At 34.7% G+C, this 23,141-nt stretch overlaps 1 protein-coding gene across 1 annotated transcript in view; it reads left to right on the top strand.

Annotated features, from left to right (window-relative positions):
- macrod1 (mono-ADP ribosylhydrolase 1) overlaps positions 1-23,141 on the top strand; it is a 172,624-nt gene that overhangs the window by 98,927 nt on the left and 50,556 nt on the right. The window contains exon 5 of the mRNA XM_056471766.1: positions 21,517-21,633. Within this exon, the coding sequence (XP_056327741.1) occupies positions 21,517-21,633 (117 nt within the window). The remainder of the gene's footprint in view (positions 1-21,516; positions 21,634-23,141) is intronic.

The raw sequence follows: 23,141 nt of genomic DNA, 5'->3' as shown, positions 1-23,141 counted from the left end.
ACCAAAACCAACACACACAGACATGTTGGTATTGGTGGTTAGTAAGGACTCTCCTTAGCCGTAATGTGTTTTAAACAATTAAAAATAAACACTTTTTATATGGTCCTATGCCTAAACCCAACACTCAAAGGAAACCAATGGCAAATTTTGAATGTCAAAAGACACCATTGAGTATGTTTCTTAGCATTTAAACTACAACAACACAAGGCATGTCCCCATAATCCACCTCAATGTTAGGGTTTGGTTTAACCCTAATACCCAGGTAATACCCAGGTTATCATACATGTCATCATTGCCTAAACCCAACACACAAAGGAAACTTGTGTGAAAATTTTAAAGACACCATTAAGTGTTTTTTTAAGCATTACCAACATGAATTACAAGGACATAAGACAGGTCCTCATAAACTACCTCAATGTTAGGGTTAGATTTAACAATAACTCTAATACCCAGGTCATACTCATGTCATCATGCAAATTTCTGCCCTTGTAAACCACCAAAACCAGAACACACAGACATGCACGCACACACAAACATCGACAAAAGAAAAACAATTCATCAGCAGATTCTCAATAAGATGGCTGAATTAAAGAGAGAGACCATGCTTTTTTCCGAAAGCGTTTGCTCACTGTGATGTATTAAAAAGTACTTGATCTGACAACAGAGTAGATCTTCTCAGAAATACAGTTCAGTCTTCAGTATATTTATCAGATAGCAAGCTCTTGGTAAATCAGCCACATTAATTGTCTTAACTATTATTATTGAAAGGGGTAAGTTCAAAATGACCTTGCTGTTGTTCCAGTGCTGTAAACCCTTCTTTGTTCATTTTACCACACAATGAGTAATGTTAAAAAAGAATTCTGTTTGTGCTCGTCCATTTAATGGCAGTGAACAGTGACCAAAATAAAAGTTTACTAGAAAATGAAAGTTTTCTGTTCACTTACTAAAACTCGGACTGTCCAAAATTGCTTTTTTAATTCAGTGTTTTTGCTTCAGTTGAACATTAAGAGGATTTTTAGCTCAAATCTGGTTCTGTGGGGCTTCATATAACACAATTGGTTCCCAGTTTTTCCCAGAGTCCAAAAAAAACCAAAACAATACAGGCAAACTAAATGAATAATCATAATCCTGATGATACAGTGAGGTGTTTATAAAACAAGTGATTAAAGAAACTGAACATTATTTACAGGATCATTACCTTTAATCCACAGCATCAGACAATGTTTATTGTGTTTTGAATTGGTTCTTTTGATTCAATTACATGAACTGATGAAAAACAGTTTATGTCACCATAAATTTTCGAGTTACACGATTGAAGCACACTTTTGGACCTGAAAGACAGTACAGTAGTTTATTCATGAAAGATTAGACATCTGCGTTTCACATCATTATTTGTTCATGAATTTTGTCAATGATTAGGGTTAGGTTAGGGTTAGGGTTAGAAATGTCCAAAAGAAGTAGTTTATAGAAATGAATCTGACTCGTGTGTTTATTACAAGGGTTTTGTAGCATAATAAACAACAACAACCTATACAATAAATCACTTTAAACTATTAAAATGTTATTAAAATGTTAGAAAAAGTCACTTTCTCAAAACTTTTGCAGGCTAAAACTTGTTGGAAGAAAGATCAAAGTCCCATAATGCAATTCAAAAGCATAAATAGATGGAAAAATAAATAAATAAATAAATACTTGGATCACAAATTACAAAAAACTGATAATTTATGGATATTTTTACATTGAAGTTGAAGTCAAATAGCTTTTTCCCAAAATTTTCCCAAGTCCTTAATTGAGAGAAGAATTTTTCAACATATTTTAAACATAATACTTTCAATAATTCACTCCTCTTTTTTATGATGATTGCATAATCTTCTTTGACTATTTTGTGTTTTGATATTAATTCTATAGCGTTAAATAGAGTACAGACCGGTTACTCACTGAAGCTAAGCAGGGCTGAGTCTGCTCTGTACCTGAATGGAGACCACATGGGAAACTAGTTTGCTGTTGGAAGTGGTGTTAGTGAGGCCAGCAGGGGGTGCTCAACCTGCAGTCTGTGTGAGTCCTAATACCCCAGTATAGTGAAGGGGACACCAACTTGTTAGTGGCCAGGTCTTCAAGACGTTATGTAGTATCGTTATGATGAGACGTTAAACTGAGGTCCTGGCTCTTTGTGGTCATTAAAAAACCCATGGCACTTCTTGTAAAGATTAAGGGTGCAACCCCGGTGTCCTGGCCAAATTCCCTCAATCGGCCCTTACAATCATGGCCTCCCAATCATCCCCATCCACCGAATTGGCTCTATCACTGTCTCTCCACCCCCCTCCCCCCATAGCTGGTGTGTGGTTAGCGCACTGGTGCCGTTGTCCTGTGGCTGCCGTCGCATCATCCAAGTGGATGCTGCACACTGGTGGTGGTGTGGAGAGACCCCCTGATTGTGAAGCGCTTTGGGTGTATGGCCATACATGATAAATGCGATATATACATACAGATTACTTACTTTCTTACAAATAAAATATGAATTAACAGTCATTCACTTTTAATAAAGTTAAATACGTATAATATTCTATTAATTAAATTATAAACCTAACCATCTCGTTGAGATTGCAGTACACTCTTTTTCTGGCTTTATATGTAAATGTTTCTCTAGTGTCGCTTCTGGTGTTAACTTTGAGCTATACATTGTTATATTCATTGCAACAGCAAGTTATCACATTGATTAGTAAATAAAGACTGAATTAAAATTTTGGGGTGAAAATGATCCCTTTAAGTGGACTCAGAGTAAAACCTCACCATTAGTTTTTGTTGCTATACAGACCGTGTTAAACATCCAGCATATGCGATGGGCTGTAGTTTATAAGTAGTTTTCTCCTGAGGACCAGTGACTATGTCTGCAATTATCTCAGTTGCACTTTTACTCATTAGTTACAGGCCTGTAATGTTTCTGCTCTCGGGAGACTCTGAATAACGAGACTGTAACATGTAAAAGAGTTTTTTCCAATAGGCTGTGCGCAGTGTGAAGCCACCTCTAACCTGAAATAGCAGCAGTAGAAATCTCATATCTGCACACCGTTTCCACCAGATGAGCTGCTAAATCGTCTTGACAGTGCAGCCAGAAATGAAAATTCTCTCATCATTTACTCACCTTCATATCACTCCAAACTTGTATTCATTGCTTTCTTCGGTAAAGCACAAAAGAAGATATTTTGAAGAGAAAAAAAGACATGTGTTGTTTGGATAAGAGTGTTTTTCAGTTTCTCTTCTTTTGCACTTTCACTGAATAAAGTCAGTCAAACATTAAGCAAATGATAACAGGGTTTTCATTTAAAGACTGTATTTAAATTAACCAATGTTGGTATAAATTGAAATACTAAAACGAATGAATGAATTCAATCTTTATTTTTTGATAAAGTTTAAATTGAGTTTTTTTTTTTTTTTTTTTTTTTTACATTGTGCATTTATTTATATATTTATGTTTTTATTATTTATTTTAGATATATTCATTTATGTTAGGTGGTTAATTTATATATTTTAGTTTTGTTTATTTATTTTAGGTTTTATTTATATATTTTGGATTTTTGTTATTTATTTAGTTTTATTTATTTGTTTTAGTTTTATTTATTTTAGTTTCATTTTTATTTATTTTCGATTTATTTATTTATTTTAATTTTATAATTTATTTATTTATTTTAGTTTTATTTATTTGTTTCTTTTATTTTATTATTATTTATTTTTGTTTTATTTATTTTTTATTTATTTTCATTTTACTTATTTATTTAGTTTTATTTATTTTATTTTTAATTAAGTTTTTATTTATTTTAGTTTTATTTATTTATTTTTGTTTTATTTATTTGCTTTTGTTTTATTTATTTATTTTGTTTTATTTACATTTTTTTTAAGTTTTACTTATTTATTTATTTATTTTTGTTTTATTTAATTATTTTTGTTTCATTTATTTATTTTTGTTTTATTTATTGTAGATCAATATTTATTTGTTTATTCATTTATTTAGTTATTTGGCGTATTTTGGATATGCCATATAAATATCTGTATAGTAATATATTTGTATGTTTTTTCATTTTGTTTTCTTTATCAGTCTTTGTTATCTTAGTACATCAGTACTTAATGCTAAATGAAAATGAGAAGAATTATATTAGATTACGTTTTTGTATATAATTTATTTCATTTACTTTTTATTTCATTTATTTTATAAACAATAATTAAATTGTTAAAATGTTAATTGTTAAAATACAAATTTAATAAATTAAGCACTTTATTTCTATATTATATTATATATATTATATTATATTATATTATATTATATTATATTATATTATATTATATTATATTATATTATATTATATTATATTATATTATATTATATTATATTATATTATATTATATTATATTTGACTGTTAAACTGGGTGGCACTTTCGCCTCACAGCAAGAAGGTTACTGGTCCCGGCCAGCCCAGTTGACATTTATGTGTACTCCCCGTGTTGGCCTAGGTTTCCTCTGGGTGCTCTAGTTTTCCCCACAATCCAAAGACATGCGCTATAGGTTAATTGGATGAACTAAATTGACCGTAGTGGATGAGTGTGTGTGTGTGTGTGGGAATGTGAGAGTGTCTGGGTGTTTCCCAGTACTAGGTTGCAACTGGAAGGTTGCAGCATCCGTGCTAGAGTAGTTGGTGGTTCATTCCGCTGTGCTGACTCCTGATTAATAAGAGACTAAGCCGAAGGAAAATGAGGGAATGAATGAATGAATGTTAAACTGACAACTCCTTTCCTAGTTTTATTTTTATGTCTCTCAAATAACCAATGTTTTTTGTTAGTTTTTGCTAATTAACACAGGCTAATGTGTGTTAAATAAATGAGCATAAGTTGGAATGTTGTGTTTAAATGATTTCTTTAATTTGTTCATTTATATGCCCGTGAGACAATATACAGTCATTTACGCAAAGGAAACTTTCTGAACAAATTATGAACTGTATAAATGCAATACCACAGCAATATTTCACACAACAAACAGACCAGTCATGTGTGACTGTACAAATGAGCATGGGTTTAGAAAGAGCTGTGATAACAATTGGACATATTTTTTTGGTTTTGAAACCCTAAGATTCATTTATTTCATTTTCCTTTGGGTTAGTCCCTTTATTTATCAGGGGTCGCCACAGCGGAATGAACCGCCAACTTACCCATCATGTGTTTTACACAGCAGATGCCCTTCCAGCTGCAACCCAGTACTGGGAAACACCCATACATTCACACTCATACGCTATACGGCCAATGTAGTTCATCCAATTCCCCTTCAGTACATGTGTTTGGGTGCTCCGGTTTTCCCCACAGTCCAGAGGAAACCCACGCCAACACAGGGAGAACAAGCAAACTCCACACAGAAATGCCCACTGACCCAGCTGGGACTCGAACCAGCGACTTTCTTGCTGTGAGGTGACAGTGCTAACCACTGAGCCACTGTGTCGCCCAGAAACCCTAACATGAAATGTTTTATGTTTAATCTAAAATGCATTCCAGGGGTCGCAAAAAAACCAACAAAACCAAACAAAATAAAACAAGCAAACGGGGTCAAGAACATTTAAATTATTATAATTATTTATTATAATTAATAATTATTATTATACAAGGACATGTTAAATTGAGTGATAGAGATCAAAAAAGGAGTGTTGACTTTCTTCTGTTAAACACAAAAGAAGATATTTTGAAGAATGTCGTCCAGTTTCAAACATTCTTCCACCAAATAGAAAAAGTAATCTATCCCTTTAAATGGTTTCTACTTGAAACAATGCTGAAGTTTTTGTTTCAGCATAAAATATATTTACAATAAAATAATTACTTTTCAGCTGCAAATCAGGATTATTACTATGATTTCTAAATAATCATGCTACTGAAAAATCTGCTTTACAACACGGTTATAAATTCTATTTGAAATTACTTTAAGACAGAGAACAGTTATTTAAAATTATAATAATATATTTAAAATTATTACAGCACTTTTGTATATTCTGACACTACTTTTACAAATATAAAACCAGCGTTGGGTAGCGACGCTACTAGCTTAACTACATTTCTCAGTAGCGCGGCGGTAGCATCGCTACTTCATAAATTTAATAGCTTTTCAGTAGCGAAGCAATTTTTTTAGTCAAGTAGTGCAGTAGTGTCCACACAAGCTACATTTACTGATCGCAGATCAATAAGTGACGGCACTGATAATCACGGAGCTGTGAGGCCGGTGTCTAGCCGATAAAGGTAAATCCATATGATGGCGAGAATGACGATTTCTTCTTCTTCCTGTTTTACGATGATTGACAACAAAGTTTTTGGTGCATTACTGCCACCTCTCGCTCTAGTCGGTGACGTCGCAAATCAATCATTGGGCTGACACGGGAAACTTGCTTAATAGAAAGATGACTGAAGGAGAAGAGTTAGGCTAAAGCATACTACAGTAATTAGTAATATTTTATGATAATTTTTAATGAAACTACAATATGTAAGTTAGTGTAATTTAATGCTTATTCATAAATATTTCCCTTAATTATACACTACTATAGTATTTTAAATGTGTAACAGCTGGTTTTATTGGATTTTTTGTTTTTGCTGTTATAATTAGTTTCTGTTTTGTACAATGTTATTTACAGTAAATAACTGAACTGAACAATTCTGCCTCATATGATTCATTGACAGTTTGAGTGATTACTAAGATGTGAATGATAATGTAAGTTGCTTCGATTTAAAAATGAAAATTGCAAAAATAGCTTAAATATAGCTAAGCTACTTCTGCAAAGTAGCTTTTAGCTTAGCTTGCTACATTTCCCAGGGTGTAGCTTTTAGTGTAGTTAAGCAACATGTTAAGTAGTGTAGCTAGTAGCTTAGCTCACTACATTTTTCAAGTAGCTTGCCTAACATTGCATAAAACATATTGGAAACACTTTACAATACGGTTATATTAGTTAATGTTAGTTCAGACTTTTACTCAAAATGACCAAACAGTGAACAATACATCATTATTAACTTTGGCATTTCTGTGTTGTGTTTTCATGTTCTCCCCGTGTTAGCGTGGTTTTCCTCCGGGTGCTTCGGTTTCCCCCATAGTCCAAACATGCGTTATAGGTGAATTAAATTGGCCGTAGTGTATGAGTGTGTGTGTGAATGAGTGTGTGTCTGGGTGTTTCCCAGTACTGGGTTGTGGCTGGAAGGGCATGTGCTGTATAAATACATGCTGGAATAATTGGCATTGTATTCCGCTGTGGTGACCCCTGATAAATAAGGGACTAAGCCGAAGGAAAATGAATGAATGATAAAACAAGGAACAATACATTTATTACAGCATTAATTCACCATTGCCAACATTAGTTAATTAAAATAAAGTTGTTATATGTTAGTTCTCATTAACTGTCAGTGCATTAACTAATGTTAACAAGCATGAATTTAGATTTTAATAATGCTTTAGTAAATGTTTAACTAATAAGTATAAGACTCTTGTTCATCATTAGTTCATGTTAGGAAATAGTTTAATAATTAATTAATTTATGAAACCTTATTATTAAGTGTGGCCAAAGAATTTTTTTATACATATACAACAAGAGGTGTGCATATTTAAAAAGTGCATTGCAAGACCTATATGTGCATAATTTACGACAGCAGAGTGCTATGCAAATAAAGTGAAATGTCCAGCAGTTGAGTCAGTATTTGCGATTATGCAGATGTGTGTGTGTCGATCGCGAGCGTGCCCGTGTTAAGTGCCTGCCCGTTCGCTAATCAATACCGGTGATAAATCTGCACTTGAGAATCCTACTCATCAAATCCACGTCTCACAAACACACAAACACAAATTCCGTTGTATGTTGAAGTCAGAATTATGAAGTCGGGATTCCCCCCCCCCCCCCACTTTCTGTTTAGCGGAGAAAATATTTTATGTCAACACATTTCTAAACAGAATAGTTTTAATAACTGATTTGTAATATAGCTGATTTATTTTATCTTTGCCATGATGACAGTAAATGATATTTGACTAGATATTTTTTAAGACCCTCAGCTAAAAGTGACATTTAAAGACTTTATTTAGGGTAATTATGCAAGTTATTGTATAAGACAATCAAAAAAATAAATTTTGCTTAAGGTGGCTACTAATATTGACTTTAAAATGATTTAAAAAAAAATGTAAAACTACTTTTATTCTAGTCGTAATAAAACAAATAAGACTTTCTCCAGAAGAACACATATAGGAAATAGTGTAAAAAATCACTGTATATACTGTATACAAAGCTATGGGATATATGTACTACTTATTACTGCATGCTAAAATTTTATCCTATCATTAATTCTCCCTTGTGTGGTTTTAAACCTTTAGGGTGTTTTTTTTTTCAACACATTTCTAAACATAATAGTTTTAATAACTCATCTCTAATAGCTGATTTATTTTATCTTTGCTATAATGACAGTAAATAATATTTTACTAGATGTTGTTTAAGATAGTATTCAGCTTCAAGTGACATTAGGCTTAACTAGGTTAATTAGGTTACTTAACTAGGCTGGTTAGGGCAATTCATAGTATAACAGTGGTTTGTTATGTAGACAATCAAAAAATAATAGTCCTTAAAGGTCTAGTAGGTGATCTGCCAAAATGCTATCCATTAGCATAATATTTTTGAAACACAGTCCCTCCCCTGTCATCCAAAGCCACGCCTCCTGATATCATGAACATGCACATTAAAGATGACTGTAGACTAGATAATGTCATTCGCCAGTTAGAAAACTTGATAATACTACAATTCAGAACGAAAAACTGTATTATATCTAGCACGTTTACAGTTGTGCAGCAAGCAAAACTTAATGTGCAATTTTTCATGCACGCAAGGATCACTGGTCTCACTCTCTCATGCTCTGTCCTAAAGCCACTACTGTATGCTTAGGGGTTGGCTGTGTGCAGGAATTACACTTGTTACTAAGCCCTACTTACATGCTATTTCAGACTGAATATTCAGAATAGCGGTGAACAATATAGGTAGCGCATCACAGGCTGTCATTGTTCAAAAATGAACCAATGCGAATATAAAAGTAACTTCACCTCGACATTATTGATGCTGTAAAAGGTTCCTTATAAAATTATGCACATGAATCTTTTTGCCGGAAGATTTCAGTGGCTGAACAACACTTCTGTGCATATAACCCATTCGTAAAACTACAAAATCAGCTCTGCGTGACTAAAATAGTTTTAAAGCAGAACATTACCTGTCTTTCTTCACATTAAGTAAAGAAATACTTCAGCCTTGGTGTCGTCCTTCCCTCAGTGTGCAAAAGTAACTCCAATACTGATTCAGGATTTAAAAAAGTTTGATTGAGCAATTGTTTTTTACTGCTGTCACACTCTCATGTGCACGTGAACACGCGTGCATTCGCAAACGGCGGATCTGTGTGAATGGGGTGCAGATGTACAATCTCCATTTGTTGACAGACAGTTTGGGCTACAGTACTTATCAGAATTATGGGAATTGTCGGCCCGACAAACATTTTTTTAGTCTTATACCTTACATTGGGGAAGGAATTGTGCCGAAACGTTTGTGTTTTTAAATCACCAGAAGAATGTAAAAATAAAAACAGTATGAAGCAATTACTTGATGAGTGCGAATCATTACCTTTTTTAATAGTCTTATACCTTACCCAGAATATAAAAATACATATAAATACATTTAGATCATTTGCTTTAATCATTACTATTGGAATGTGAAGAGACTTTCAACCAGTACAACAAAAAATGTTTTTCGAGACATTCACCTATTTCACTTTTAAGGGGGCTAATAGTATTTACCTTAAAATGGTTTTAAAAAATTTAAACTGCTTTTATTCTAGCCGAAATAAAACAAATAAGACTTTCTCCAGAAGAAAAAAATATTACAGGAATTACTATGAAAAAATCTTTGCTCTGTTAAACATATTTTGGGAAATTCACAGAAAAACATTCACAAGAGGGCTAATAATTCTGACTTCAACTATATATTGACCTGCATTTTTATATGCATCTCTTCAAATGGAAATCGCTATGGATTTGGGTCTGACCTTCACCTTTAAACCTCACTATCGATTCTCGTTGTTTTTCCTCTCTATTTTCCTCTTTGTTTTACTCCTCCAGTCTCTCTGCCCTCCGCCATCACCTCTTCCCTAACACTCCAACACCTCTTTTCTCTCTATTTCTGTCGCCATACGCAAACACGTCGGCTTCTTCTTCGCGCTCTCTCGCTGTCTTTGTGTTGGCTTCACTCCCGAGGTTTGTTAAGGCAAACCTGGGTGATAATTAGGCAGGGACAAACTATACATCAGGGAGGACTTGGAGACGAGGGCTGAGTCTCTGCCTGCTGGTGTTTAAAGCAGGAAAAGCACTACAGCTGAGAAGGCAAAAAACAAGAGGATGTGTTTAAAACAACGGAGGAGTGAGGATGTGCCGTATAGTTTGTTTCAGATGCTGTTTTTCAAGCTGTAAGCACCATGCGTTCGCAGTCAGCATTTTTAATGCAGTGCTGAAAAAGTAGTGTTTTGGTCTTTTCGCTTTCCAGGAATGTGTCTTTAAATATCCTTAAAAGAAAATGGAGAGAGGTTGTTTACTGTTGTTTCTTAGTTAAGTGTTGTGCCATTATACACTGTAAAACCCAAAAAGTTAAGGTAACTCAAACCATTTGAGGAAACCGATTGCAACAAACCATTTAAGTTCAAAAACTAATCTTAATGAGTTCTGTGAACTTAATCCATTTGAGTAAACGAAGCAGCTTGAGCACAGTAAAACCCAATAAATGAAGAGAACTCAAAACAACTGAGTACTGTAAAACCCAATAAGTTAAGGCAACTCAAACCATTTGAGGAAACCGATTGCTACAAACCATTTGAGTTAAAAAACTAATCTATATGAGTACTGTGAACTTACTCCATTTAAGTTGAAGAGATATTTAATTAACTCATTACTTTCAACACCGGATGCTTTACTATAATAGATTTCTATGTATACATTATTATTGAGAACCAAAGCCAAAACTGGCTAAACCGTAAATCAGTAAGAAATTTGTTTTTCTTGTGAGGTTAGAAAAATAGGAAGCAAAATGACAATATAATGTATGAAAAGTACGAAAGCTTGTTTTCATAAATATGTATTGAATTATGCAGATTTTTTTCACCTCAAGCTGCATAGACTAAAATATTGATCTCGGGATCTAAGAATTAATATAGATTTGATTAGAAAAATTAACAGGTTAGAAAGTAAGAAGCAAAATGACAATATAATATGTAAGAAAAGGTTTGTTTCCATAAATATGTATTGAATTATGCAGATTCTTCAAATGGATAGAAAAATAAATGGTTGGAAATAGGTTAGAAAAACAGGAAGCAAATTAGTTTAGAAAAATAAGAAGAAAAATGACAAAATAATATGTAAGTAAAGTCTTGTTTTTATAAAAATAGGTGCATCCCAAATCTCAGACTTATGCACTATTTTACGCCATTTTGTAGTATAAAAACTCTAAAAATAATAAGTGCACTTTAATTACCCGGATGATGCACTCATTCAGCCGGTAAAATGAAGTGTGGATTGATGGACACTTCACACACTTAATGACCGCAGTTTTGCTTACGTAGCGGAAGGGGTGGAGCTATCGGGCACACATGTTGGATAACTTTATTTATTTTGGATTGTGAAAGCGACATTCTCCTACGAGAGTGATTATAGCACCTCCCGATGGTGAATGCGGTTATACTCATGGCAGGTATTATTTGGTACATTGTTCATTTCATTTCACTAATTTGGCAACCGTCAAGCATCATCAGGGAAGCGATTTGAATTTCCGCTTAGTAAAAAAGTTGTGGTGGGTGAGACTTTTATCACGCGAAAAAAAAATATCGCCGTTAACCTATTCTCAAAGTTGGGGTGGGAGCTGGGTCTATTCTACGCAAGCTATGGTGACTTTCACTTTGATATTTTAGCGCGGATGTATACCTGACCGGTGAGCCGTCTGACAAAAAAGTGCCCTTCTGAATCAAGTTAGCAGGATGATTGACTTTATCTGCAGTTCGGCAGTTTCACTTTAATTCATGAACATTTCATTCATACTGCCATGACAAACTGGGGAATTAGACGCAAATAAGGAGCAAGGACTGGTGAGAGTGTTATAGAATGTAATAACGCAGGCCAAATGGAAAGAAAAGTGAAAAGAAAAGAAAATATGGTGAAAAGTCCTACATGACGGTAATAGTTTGTCAGCAATGCCACTAATATATGCACTCCACGTCTTAATACCATTTCTGTTTAGTTCAGTTATGACTTTAGTCGCATTAAGGTAATTGAAAATCGCTGTTTACATGGTAGACTCTTAATCAGAGTATTGTTTTAATCATATTAAAATCGTATTAAAGTATTGTTGCCCATGTAAACATACTCAATGTTTGACACATCGTCAGGGCTCTGTGAACTTGCTGCGACGCAGCATTTTCTGTATTTACATCAAAAGCAAGTATGAAATCGCTGTTTGGAGCTTATGTAGGCCTACAGTTTAACATTGATGTTTAACTGAATAAACAGGTAATAAACACAAGTACATCTTATTGAACATCTTTTATTTTCATCACCAATTATCATAGTAAATCAGTTTCTCAAGCAGTTTGTGGTGCATTTTGGAAACAGGAGATGAGCCCCTGGTCTAATGCGCCACCTGGCTTGAGAAACCCGTTCTCAAAGACTTACTATTTGGGTGGCACACAAATTCTGATTGCCTTCGGCAGAATTTTAAATGAGCCATTTTAATCTAGATTAATATCTAGATTAATCTTGATTAATCTAGATTAAAAAATTAATCTATGTCCACCTATAAAAAAAAAAGTTTAGTGCTCCATTTGGCATGACACTACATACATATACTATGCTGTTTAGTGTGTAAGTGCATAAGTACATACTGCATGAGTGTGTAGTGTGCCATTTGGGACGCAGCTTATGTATTGAATTATACTGATTTTTCTTACCTCAAACTGCATGGACTAAAATATTGATCTTGGGATTTAAGAATCAATATAGATTTGTTAAAAGATTAAGATCGAAGGCAAAATCATTAGCCCTATTCAGAACAAACTACTGTTGTCCAATGACTTGGCTAATTATCCTAACTTGCCCCAAATAACCTAGTTATCCTTTTTAATTGCACTTTAAGTGAATACTAGTCTTGCAAAATAACTATTAAAATATTATGTACTGTCATCATGGCAAAGAAATTAGTTATTAAAACTGTTATGTTGGTTAATGTGTATTTGAAAAAAAAATCACTTATTAAACGGCGATTGGGAAATATTTGATTTTTTTTGTTTACATTTTTTTATTTCACTGTTTATTTCCTACAACTAAGTATACAATTAGAAGTCCAAATTTAAACTTAGCATGTGCCGTAATTAAAACACATTTATTCAGTACACTAAAACCTGTGCTGCAGTAGAAATTATGTAAAATGAAGTAAAAATACATGCACCATGAGGTAGGTAGGTACATCTGTCCAACTGCTCATAACCTCAAATTTCTAATCAGCCAATCACATGGCAGCAACTCAGTGCATTTAGGCATGTAGACGTGGTCAAGACGATCTGCTGCAGTTCAAACCGAGCATCAGAATAGGGAAGAAAAGTTGTTTAAGTGACTTTGAACGTGATATGGTTGTTGGTGCCAGACGGGCTGGTCTGAGTATTTCAAAAACTGCTGATCTACTGGGATTTTCACACACAACCATCTCTAGGGTTTATAGAGAATATATCCAGTGAGTGGCAGTTCTGTAGGTACAAATGCCTTGTTAATGCCAGAGGTCAAAGCAGAATGGCCAGACTGGTTCCAGCTGATAGAAAGGCAACAGTAACTCAAATAATCACTCGTTACAACCAAGATATGCAGAAGAGCATCTCTGAATGCACAACACGTCCAACCTTGAGGCAGATGGGCTACAGCAGCAGAAGACCACAGCGGGTGCCACTCCTGTCAGCTAAGAACAGGAAACTGAGTCTACAGTTAGCACAGGCTCACCAGAATTGGACAATAGAAGATTGGAAAAACATTGCCTGGTCTGACGAGTCTCGATTTCTGCTGCGTCATTCAGATGGCAGGGTCAGAATTTGGCATCAACAAAAAAGCATGTATCCATCCTGCCTTGTATCAACGGTTCAGGCTGGTGGTGGTGGTGTAATGGTGTGGGGGACATTTTCTTGGCACACTTTGGGCCCATTAGTACCAATTGAGCTGTGTGTCAATGCCACAGTCTACCTGAGTACTGTTGTCCATTTCTTTATGACCACAGTGTACACATCTTCTGACTTCCAGCAGGATAGCGCGCCATGTCATTAAGCATGAATCATCTCAGACTGGTTTCTTGAACATGACAATGAGTTCACTGTACTCAAATGGGTTCCACAGTCACCAGGTCTCAATCCAATAGAGCACCCTGGGGATGTGATGGAACGGGATATTTGCATCATGAATCTGCAGCCAACAAATCTGCAGCAACTGCGTGATGCTATCATGTCAATATGGACCAAAATCTCTGAGGAATATTTCCAGTACCTTGTTGAATCTACGCCACGAAGGATTAAGGCAGTTCTAAGGGCAAAAGAACCCAGTACTATTAAGGTGTACCTAATAAACTGGCCGGTGAAAAGATGTTTACTCAAATACAGCACAAACATGCAGAATAATAAAACGATTGCTTATGTGCTTACAGACATGAAGTGAACATATTGAATAAGAAAGCGAGTGAGGAAGGATGAAAGGCTGTGAGTGAGTGATGGAAGTAATTCATGCTGGATTTCCTAGTTTCACGGTCAAATGGATCATACTTGGAAATGGCACATATAACTATAGGCGATCAAAAATTTCTGTTCGTTACAGTCAAGAGACGTCAGTCCTGATGCTCAGAGCTCCAGATTGTAGAAAAGGACACAGTGACATTAGAGTCTCTTTGGGGGGTTTTGTTGCATTTGTGGCATAGCGTTGCACTTTGGCATATGGCTCTCTTCAAAAAGTCTGTTTGTGCAATTTCAGGCTATTTTAGTAACCTATAAATCAACACATTTACTCAAGTTTTGAATGATTGCTCTATTTTTTTAAATTAAAGCCTATAAATCAGATAAATGCAGTTAAATATGAAAAATCAATAAGAAATCAGAATTAGTCTTACTCTCTGAATCAAACACTGTATAGTTATACATTCACAATGTCATGAAGACTCAATGCAGGTTAATATGCAAATACAAATATGCTTAAGATACAACAGTAATTAAAAATTAAGGAATAAAATAAAAGTCAAACATAAAAACTCTATATAAACATGCATATTTTACTTGTTCTCTCAGTTTATAAACGAACCAGGGCAGGGTTAGTAGGCCAGGTGTAGAGGTATTTTTTTACTTGTAATTGTATGTTTTCAAATAATTAATTTATTCATTCAGTCATTCAAATTATTCATTCATTCATTCATTCATTCATTCATTCATTCATTCATTCATTCATTCATTCAAATTATTCATTCATTCATTCATTCAAAATAATTCATTCATTAAAATCATTCATTGAAATAATTCATTTATTCATTCAAATCATTTATTCATTCATTCATTTGTTAATTAATTCGTTCGTTAAATCCATTCATTTATTGAAATCATTCATTCAATTCATTCAGTCATTCAAATGATTCATTCATTCATTCATTCATTCAAATCATTTATTCATTCATTCATTCATTTGTTCATTCAATCTATTCATTCATTGAAATCATTCATTCATACAAATAATTTATGTATGTTTATCATTAGTTTAAATCATTCATTCAAATAATGTATTAATTAGTTTATTCATTAATTCATTCGTTTGTTTATTCATTCAAATTATTTATTTATTCAAATAATTCATTCAAATCATCCATTCATTAATTTAATCATTCAAAAAATTTATTCACTCATTTGATCATTCATTTGTTCACTCATTTATTCATTGATTCATTCATTCAAATCAATCACTTATTCATTGATTCATACAAATCCATTCATTTATTCAAATCTTTCATTCATCCATTCATTCATTTGTTCATTCATACAAATTCTGTCATTTATACAAATAATGCATTCAAACCATTTATTCGTTAATTCATTCTTTTGTTTATTAATTCAAATAAATAATTAATTAATTCGAACCTATCTTTCATTCATTAATTCAAATCATTCATTCAGATCTTTTATTCATTCATTCAAATCATTTATTCATTCAAATCATTCATTTGTTCATTCAAATCATTCATTCATTCATTCAAATCATTCATACAAATCATTCATTCATTCAAGTCATTCATTCGATCATTCATTCATTCATTCTTTCAAATCATTTATCCATTAATACAAATCATTCATTCAGATCTTTCATTCATTCAAATCATTCATTCATTCGTTCATTCATTCAAATCATTCATTCATTCAAATCATTTATACAAATCATTCATTCATTCGTTCATTCATTCAAATCATTCATTCATTCAAATCATTTATACAAATCATTCATTCATTCGTTCATGCATTCAAATCGTTCATTCATTCATTCTTTCAAATCATTCATATCAATTTTTTTTATTTGTTCAAATCATTCATTCGTTCATTCATTTGTTCAATCATTTATTCATTAATTCATTCAATTAGTTCATTCATTCTTTCATTCATTCTCTTGTTTATTCATTCATTTATTCAAATAATTTAAATCATCATATCACATCATCTTATTCATTTTTTGCCTTAAAAAAATTATATATATATATATATATATATATATATATTTTTTTTTTTTTGTGTGTGTGTGTGTGTGTGTGTATTTTGTCCTCCTCTTGACACTGGGAGGAATGTTGGTATTCTGCTTGAAAACCCAGACCGCCGGGCAAGTGTTTAGAGAGAGATAGAGCTTTGGTGTCGAGGGATTTGTGACACGGGCAAGCAGATGTGCCAGATCCAATCAAACGCGCTTACTAATGGCTGCCATGGTGACCAGCTCAGCCAATAAGAGTGTGATTCAAAACCACTCGTTATCTTGTGCTTGCGCTGCCCAGTCCAGGCCAAACTGATTCAGCGGGTAATTGAGAACAACTTGTTAATGAAGGCTTCCGTATGCAGGAATTGTGTATGTGTGCATGCATGTTTGTGTCGTTGGGTGTTGCGTGAGGTTGCACGTTCATATTGCTCTGAGTGCAATGCAATATAGGAAAATATGATGTTTTTCCATGTCACAAACCCCCTTGTCAGGTAAGCATAAAGCCAATTAGCACCTGCTAACAAGATGTCTGGGTAATATAAAAAGTGTGTGTGCATGCATGTTGCACTTACACAGGAAGGCAAGCTATTCCCAACAGACGCACATCGTCACCGCATTCGCATCTTTTCCCTTATTCCTTCCTCTCATCCTCCTTTCCTCTGCTCCAAAGCCCTGAGTGCAGCTTCCCTCCATCTGTCCCTCCATTTTTTTCCTCATGTTCTCTTCGTCACTCTCTCACAGTATATATTCCCTATCTTTCCATCTTTTTATCACTCAATCTCTCGCTCCTGCAGATTGCGAGCACATATCAGCAAAAGTGCCAGGGTGCTGAAAACCCTCCAGTTAAACTGTTATGGCCCTCAATTTGCTGCCCTCGGTGCTGTGAGAAATCAGATTTCTGAATGTCCTCCAATGATAAATGGGGGTTGAGTTTTTATTGTTTTTTTTTAAATCTGCATTAAAGTTGGGGTAAGTTGTGTCACTGCAATGTTTAAAGAGCCCCTGTTATTCATTAAAAAGGGTCATATTTTGGTTTTAAGGGTCTCTAACAACAGACTGAAATGCATGCAAGGTCAAAAAAACACTTTGATTATCTTATAATCTGCATTTATTTTTACCTAATTATCCCAGCGACTCCCATATGATTTGTTCAGCGATTCATTTGTTTCCAAACCTCTCCTTAGTGCGAAGCTGATCTGTGCCAGTTGGGCTGATGACAGCCTCTTGCGATTGGTCGACAGCATTCAGCGTGACACGCCCACCACAGCTTATAAACATTATTGAAGTAGTCAGAGTGCAGGGTGTATGTGTGAGCCCAATGCAGGAGTGTATTAAAGCAGTGCAGTTAAACAGCAGCATTTTGCTCTATTCTTAACCATATGTAAAAACAGTGACACACATTCAGTATTAATCCGCACAGTGGCAAAAGCTGAACTATTTTGAAACTTGACCGCTGTACGTGCCTAGGAGGCAAGAGCAACAACAAACGGCAGTGGAACACGAGCTCACAATTTAGCTCACATTTAAATCCATAAACAAAGCAGTACGCGTCTCATTTTCAACGTGGTTTTAGACTCGATATAAGAAGAGGATGAGGAAGAAACTAGTCCATGAACTGTGTACTGATAAAGTACCTGTCATGCTCTGACAAAGTCCCACTCATGAATTGTCATTGTCATCAATTGTCATATTATATATATATATTTAAACAAGTTGCTAATGGTCTAATCTGATGCAATGATTTATGCTAAGCTAATTTAAAAGTACTCATGCCAGACCTTGCATTTAAAAGTGGTAAACCGCAACTGTTTCTGAGCCTATTGTCAAAAATATTTAGTGTTTTGTATGTAATAGATATTGTTTATTAGTAGGGGTGTAAAGGTATATGCATTTGTCCCAAAATTACGGAGTTTTCCGAGAGAAATAACAAAATGGGAGGGTGGCGGGAGATGAAATACAGGAGAGTGTTGGCAGGTATGGTTTATATATTAACTTTAATTACTAATAACTAATTACTAATAACTTTATCAGTTCAAGTTATTAGTAACTAATGAAGTTAAAGTAACTAATAACCTTAACATGTCTGATTTAGATTTTGATTGTAATGCAATATTGTGCACATTTTGTAAAGCTGCTTTCAAACAATAATTACGGTGTAAGGCACTATACAAATAGACTTGAATTGAATCATCTTTATACACACACACACGATATTGAAGATGAGTGTCCACTGCACCTGCGGTTATGATACACACATGCTAGCATTTTTATTAAAAGAGATTTCAGTTTTGAATCTTACTAAATCTATGCACAAAAACATTTTCTGATGTTTTAGGAGAGGGTTGGGCTCAAGCTTTGAAAGTTTAGCACACAGTCCCCTAATTATGATGTCTTATTTTTCATTATTCTGTTTATTTTATCCTTTTGCATCATAAATAACCCTTCAGTTATTTAGCTAATTATGACAAATGGTGTTGGGGAAAGTTACTTTTGGAAGTAATGCACATTACAATATTGAGTTACTCGCCAAAAAAGTTACTAGTTGCGTTACTTAGTTACTTTATATGGTGAGAAATGCAATACGTTACTTTTGCGTTACTTTTTATTACCTGGCTTAGGTGTGATCTCTCTCAAAACTTTTCTTGTCTTTTTTTTATAGAGGAGCTCTCCAATTAACAACACATTGGATAACCTACACCTACATTTACCTTTTAAAATAACACTTAAAGTATATTTTAGGATAATGTTATCTGAGAACTTTCTGACCCCAGCGCTCTATGCCATATAAACAGATTACTGAACGTTTAAAGCAATGTGTTTGCTACTTTTGTACTATTTATCTAGTAAAATCACCGTCTATTGAGACTATAATCCCCTTTTCCTTTTCTGCAATGCGTTCAAAATAATGAACACATCCTCTCATTAACTGCATTATTCATTGTGACTACTTTAATTTTAATTCAGCAATTTATTTTTTTTAAAGTGAATTAATTAAACTAAAAAGTTACTTTCATTACATTTAAATAAAAATAACTATAAAAAACTAAATAACAACATGAATAATTACTTATTTTTTAAAAGTAATGCATTACTTTACTCGTTACTTAGAAAAGTAATATTATTGCATAACTCACGTTACTTTTAATGCATTACCCCCAACACTTGTGACAAAACACCAGTGAAACAAAACTTCCGCCTTTTAAAATAAATTGAGAAAAGCATGCATTGGAGATTTGTTGCTTATTCCTGTTGTACCGAACCCGTATCGAAACATGACCCCAATACCAAAGTATGTACCAAACCATGACTTCAATGTACCACACCCTATTTGTTACATAGCAAAATCCTCAGTTCAGAGAGTATTTGATCCCTCTTTAAAAAAGGGCAAACAGGTTGGTAATAAGCTGCTGTTTGTGGAGTTTCTTATTGATCGAGTTGATCCTCTGCTGAGATTTTGAGAGATTCAATGTTGTATACTTCAGCCGAGGCTGTTACTGAAGTCAGTTGTAGTCAGTCTCCAGCCTCCGGCGCCTAGACTGCAGCTCTGCACAACATTTGGCCATAGGAGAAATGGTCGTGCCCAACAGAGCCTGGTTTCTCTCAAGGTTTTTTTTCTTCACTTTCGCCAATTGGGGAAGTTTGTTCCTCGACGCTGTCGCCTCTGGCCTCCATGGTTCAGGACTTGTGGAGCTGCGCATCGATGGATTTGCTCTTCAGTGTTTGGACTCTCAGCAGTGAAAATTAAACCACACTGAATTGAACTGAACTAAACTGAACTTAAACTCTGAAAACTGGCCTGACACAGTTTTAATTTACTATAATCTTCTATGTTAAACTTCTCTGACACAATCTACATTGTAAACGTGCTATAAAAATAAAGATGAATTGTAGTTTTGTGTTTCTCTTCTGTGTTTCTGCTTAACAACAGCAGATGTTCATCATCAGTCCTCAATCATCACCTATTTAATCCTTTCATTGTCTCATTAACTTGAGTAACATCAACTCAATTTATAGAGGGACCAAATACTAAATTGAGTAAATTTTTCTTAGAGAATTTTGCTGTGTAGGTTTTACTAAAATTAAGTTTAAAGTAAAAATTAAATTTCACCAAAACCCAAAAAGTGAAACCGTTTCTACGCTCTTTGTGTACGCAAGTGCTTTAAAGTACTTTGAAAATACTCGAAAGTGCCTTTGTCAATGTTTTCAAACTATTATATTTGATTTACCAAAGTCACACAAGTGGTTTCACATCTGTCACATGCATAATGAAGCTTTTTACTCATAAATGCAAAAAATGGCAAATAAAATCAAATCAGCCCTGTTTGTTCTATAGAGAGCTGACTCTTATGCTTTTGTATTTCTTTTGGGTTGTGCAGTTTAATTCACAGAATTTCGACACAGTATCTAGTGTAACTTCAGTAAACTCGCTAACTTTTTTGTTCACATCCATAACGCATGCTTATTTCCCTCATTTAAAATATAAAACATGTTTGCAGATTGATATTTTCCTGATCCTTTAACTCTGTGGTTAGATATTTTGGAAAATATAAACTGATGTTTCAATATTTTGTCAACATATACTTTCTCTGTGAAGTTATGTTTAGAATTTCTACTGCAAATGTCACATCCATAACTCTGGAATTGATCTAATGTATAGATTATAAATATGAGTTAGAGTCTCAGTCTCCCCAATTCTCTTCCTATAGTGGATGGTGCCATTCACCGTGGAGCTGGTCCTCTGCTGCGGAAGGAATGCGCCACTCTGAACGGCTGTGAAACGGGGGAGGCCAAGATCACCGGAGCCTACGGTCTGCCAGCGAGATGTGAGTCGCTCATGAAACACACCCATCATCATACAAATGCCATATAAACATCATCCTGGAACGCTTTGAGCTCTGTAATGTACGCTGATCAATTCTGAATCATCTGTTAGAGTTAAAGCCAGCACATCTCCTGCAGTACACGAGCGAAGAGCAAACCTTCCTTGTGTTTACGCTTGATCGCATCAAAGTCAGCGGCGTACTTCAGCAGAAACTAAATTACACTTGATAAATGTCATCAAGTGCGTTTTTTTTTTTCTTCATTTCCCATCTTAGGATTGTAAGCAGGTGTTGTGCAACCTCTCTAGCGAAATGTCAAATGGTTGCGTACATGTTGCACGCTGCCGTATGAATAAATGAATAAACCATCAACTCAAACCTTTTTGCCTATCACTCTCCCTCCCTCCCTCCCTCCCTTCCTCCCTCCATCCGTCTCCCTCCCTCTCTTTCACTCTTCCATAGAGCGTTCAGTAATTATGTAGTCAGACAGTGTTTACAGAAGCAAGCGCACTTTAATTTATTCGCACACTTAGCAGTAATTTCCTTGTCTAATTTATGATCCCCCCCCACCGTACCTAGCTGTTCAGAGACAGAGATGCACACACTGCTGATTCTCCAGCCATCACACACACACAGATAGACACACTTACACAATCATGCATATATAAACAGAAGTTGGTTTTTGTGAATTGTGGGGACATTCTGTAGGCGTAATGGTATTAATACTGTGCAAACTGTGTTTTCGATCGCCCTGTTACTCTTTAAAGGATACTTGTGCTTGTTTACTTTCTCTAAAAAATAATAATTCTCAACGATTTATAAACCTTGGACATAGGCAATGTCCTCATAAGTCACTTTCTCCGTGTAATACCCATTCTATTATACAAAGTTGTGTCCATATATGTCACAAAAACATGCACACTGTGCACACACACTGTATATGTGCAAGTGTATACTGTATATACACAGATACAAACACTCACACATGTACAGGTATAAACAGATAAGTCCATAAATGTTTAAACAGGGGCGGTGCGGTGGCACAGTGGTTAGCGCTGTCACCTAAAAGCAAGAAGTTCGCTGGTTCGAGCCTCGGCTGTTTGGAGTTTGCATGTTCTCCCTGTGTTGGCGTGGGTTTCCTCCAGGTTCTCCGGGTTCCCCCACAGTCCAATGGCATACACTATAGGTGAATTGAATAAACTAAATAGGCCTTAGTGAATGTGTGTGAATGAGTGTGTATGGGTGTTTCCCAGTGATGGGTTGCAGCTGGAAGGGCATCCGCTGCGTAAAACATGATAAGCTGTCGTCTCATTCCACTGTGGCGACCTTGGATTAAAGGGCCTAAACGGAAAAGAAAATGAATAAATTAATGAATATATAAACACAAATATTTGCACACACATATGCACATACAAACATTCTCATATTTCACCACCTTCTTGTAATACCTGTGTCATACCTATGTCATTATACAGATTTGTGTCCCGATATGTCACACACACACACTTACA

The sequence above is a fragment of the Danio aesculapii genome, chromosome 14 (assembly GCF_903798145.1).
Source record: "Danio aesculapii chromosome 14, fDanAes4.1, whole genome shotgun sequence".
In the NCBI taxonomy this organism is placed as follows: domain Eukaryota; kingdom Metazoa; phylum Chordata; class Actinopteri; order Cypriniformes; family Danionidae; genus Danio; species Danio aesculapii.
Note: the sequence above shows the minus strand (reverse complement) of the source record. Positions and strands in the feature narration are given on the sequence as shown.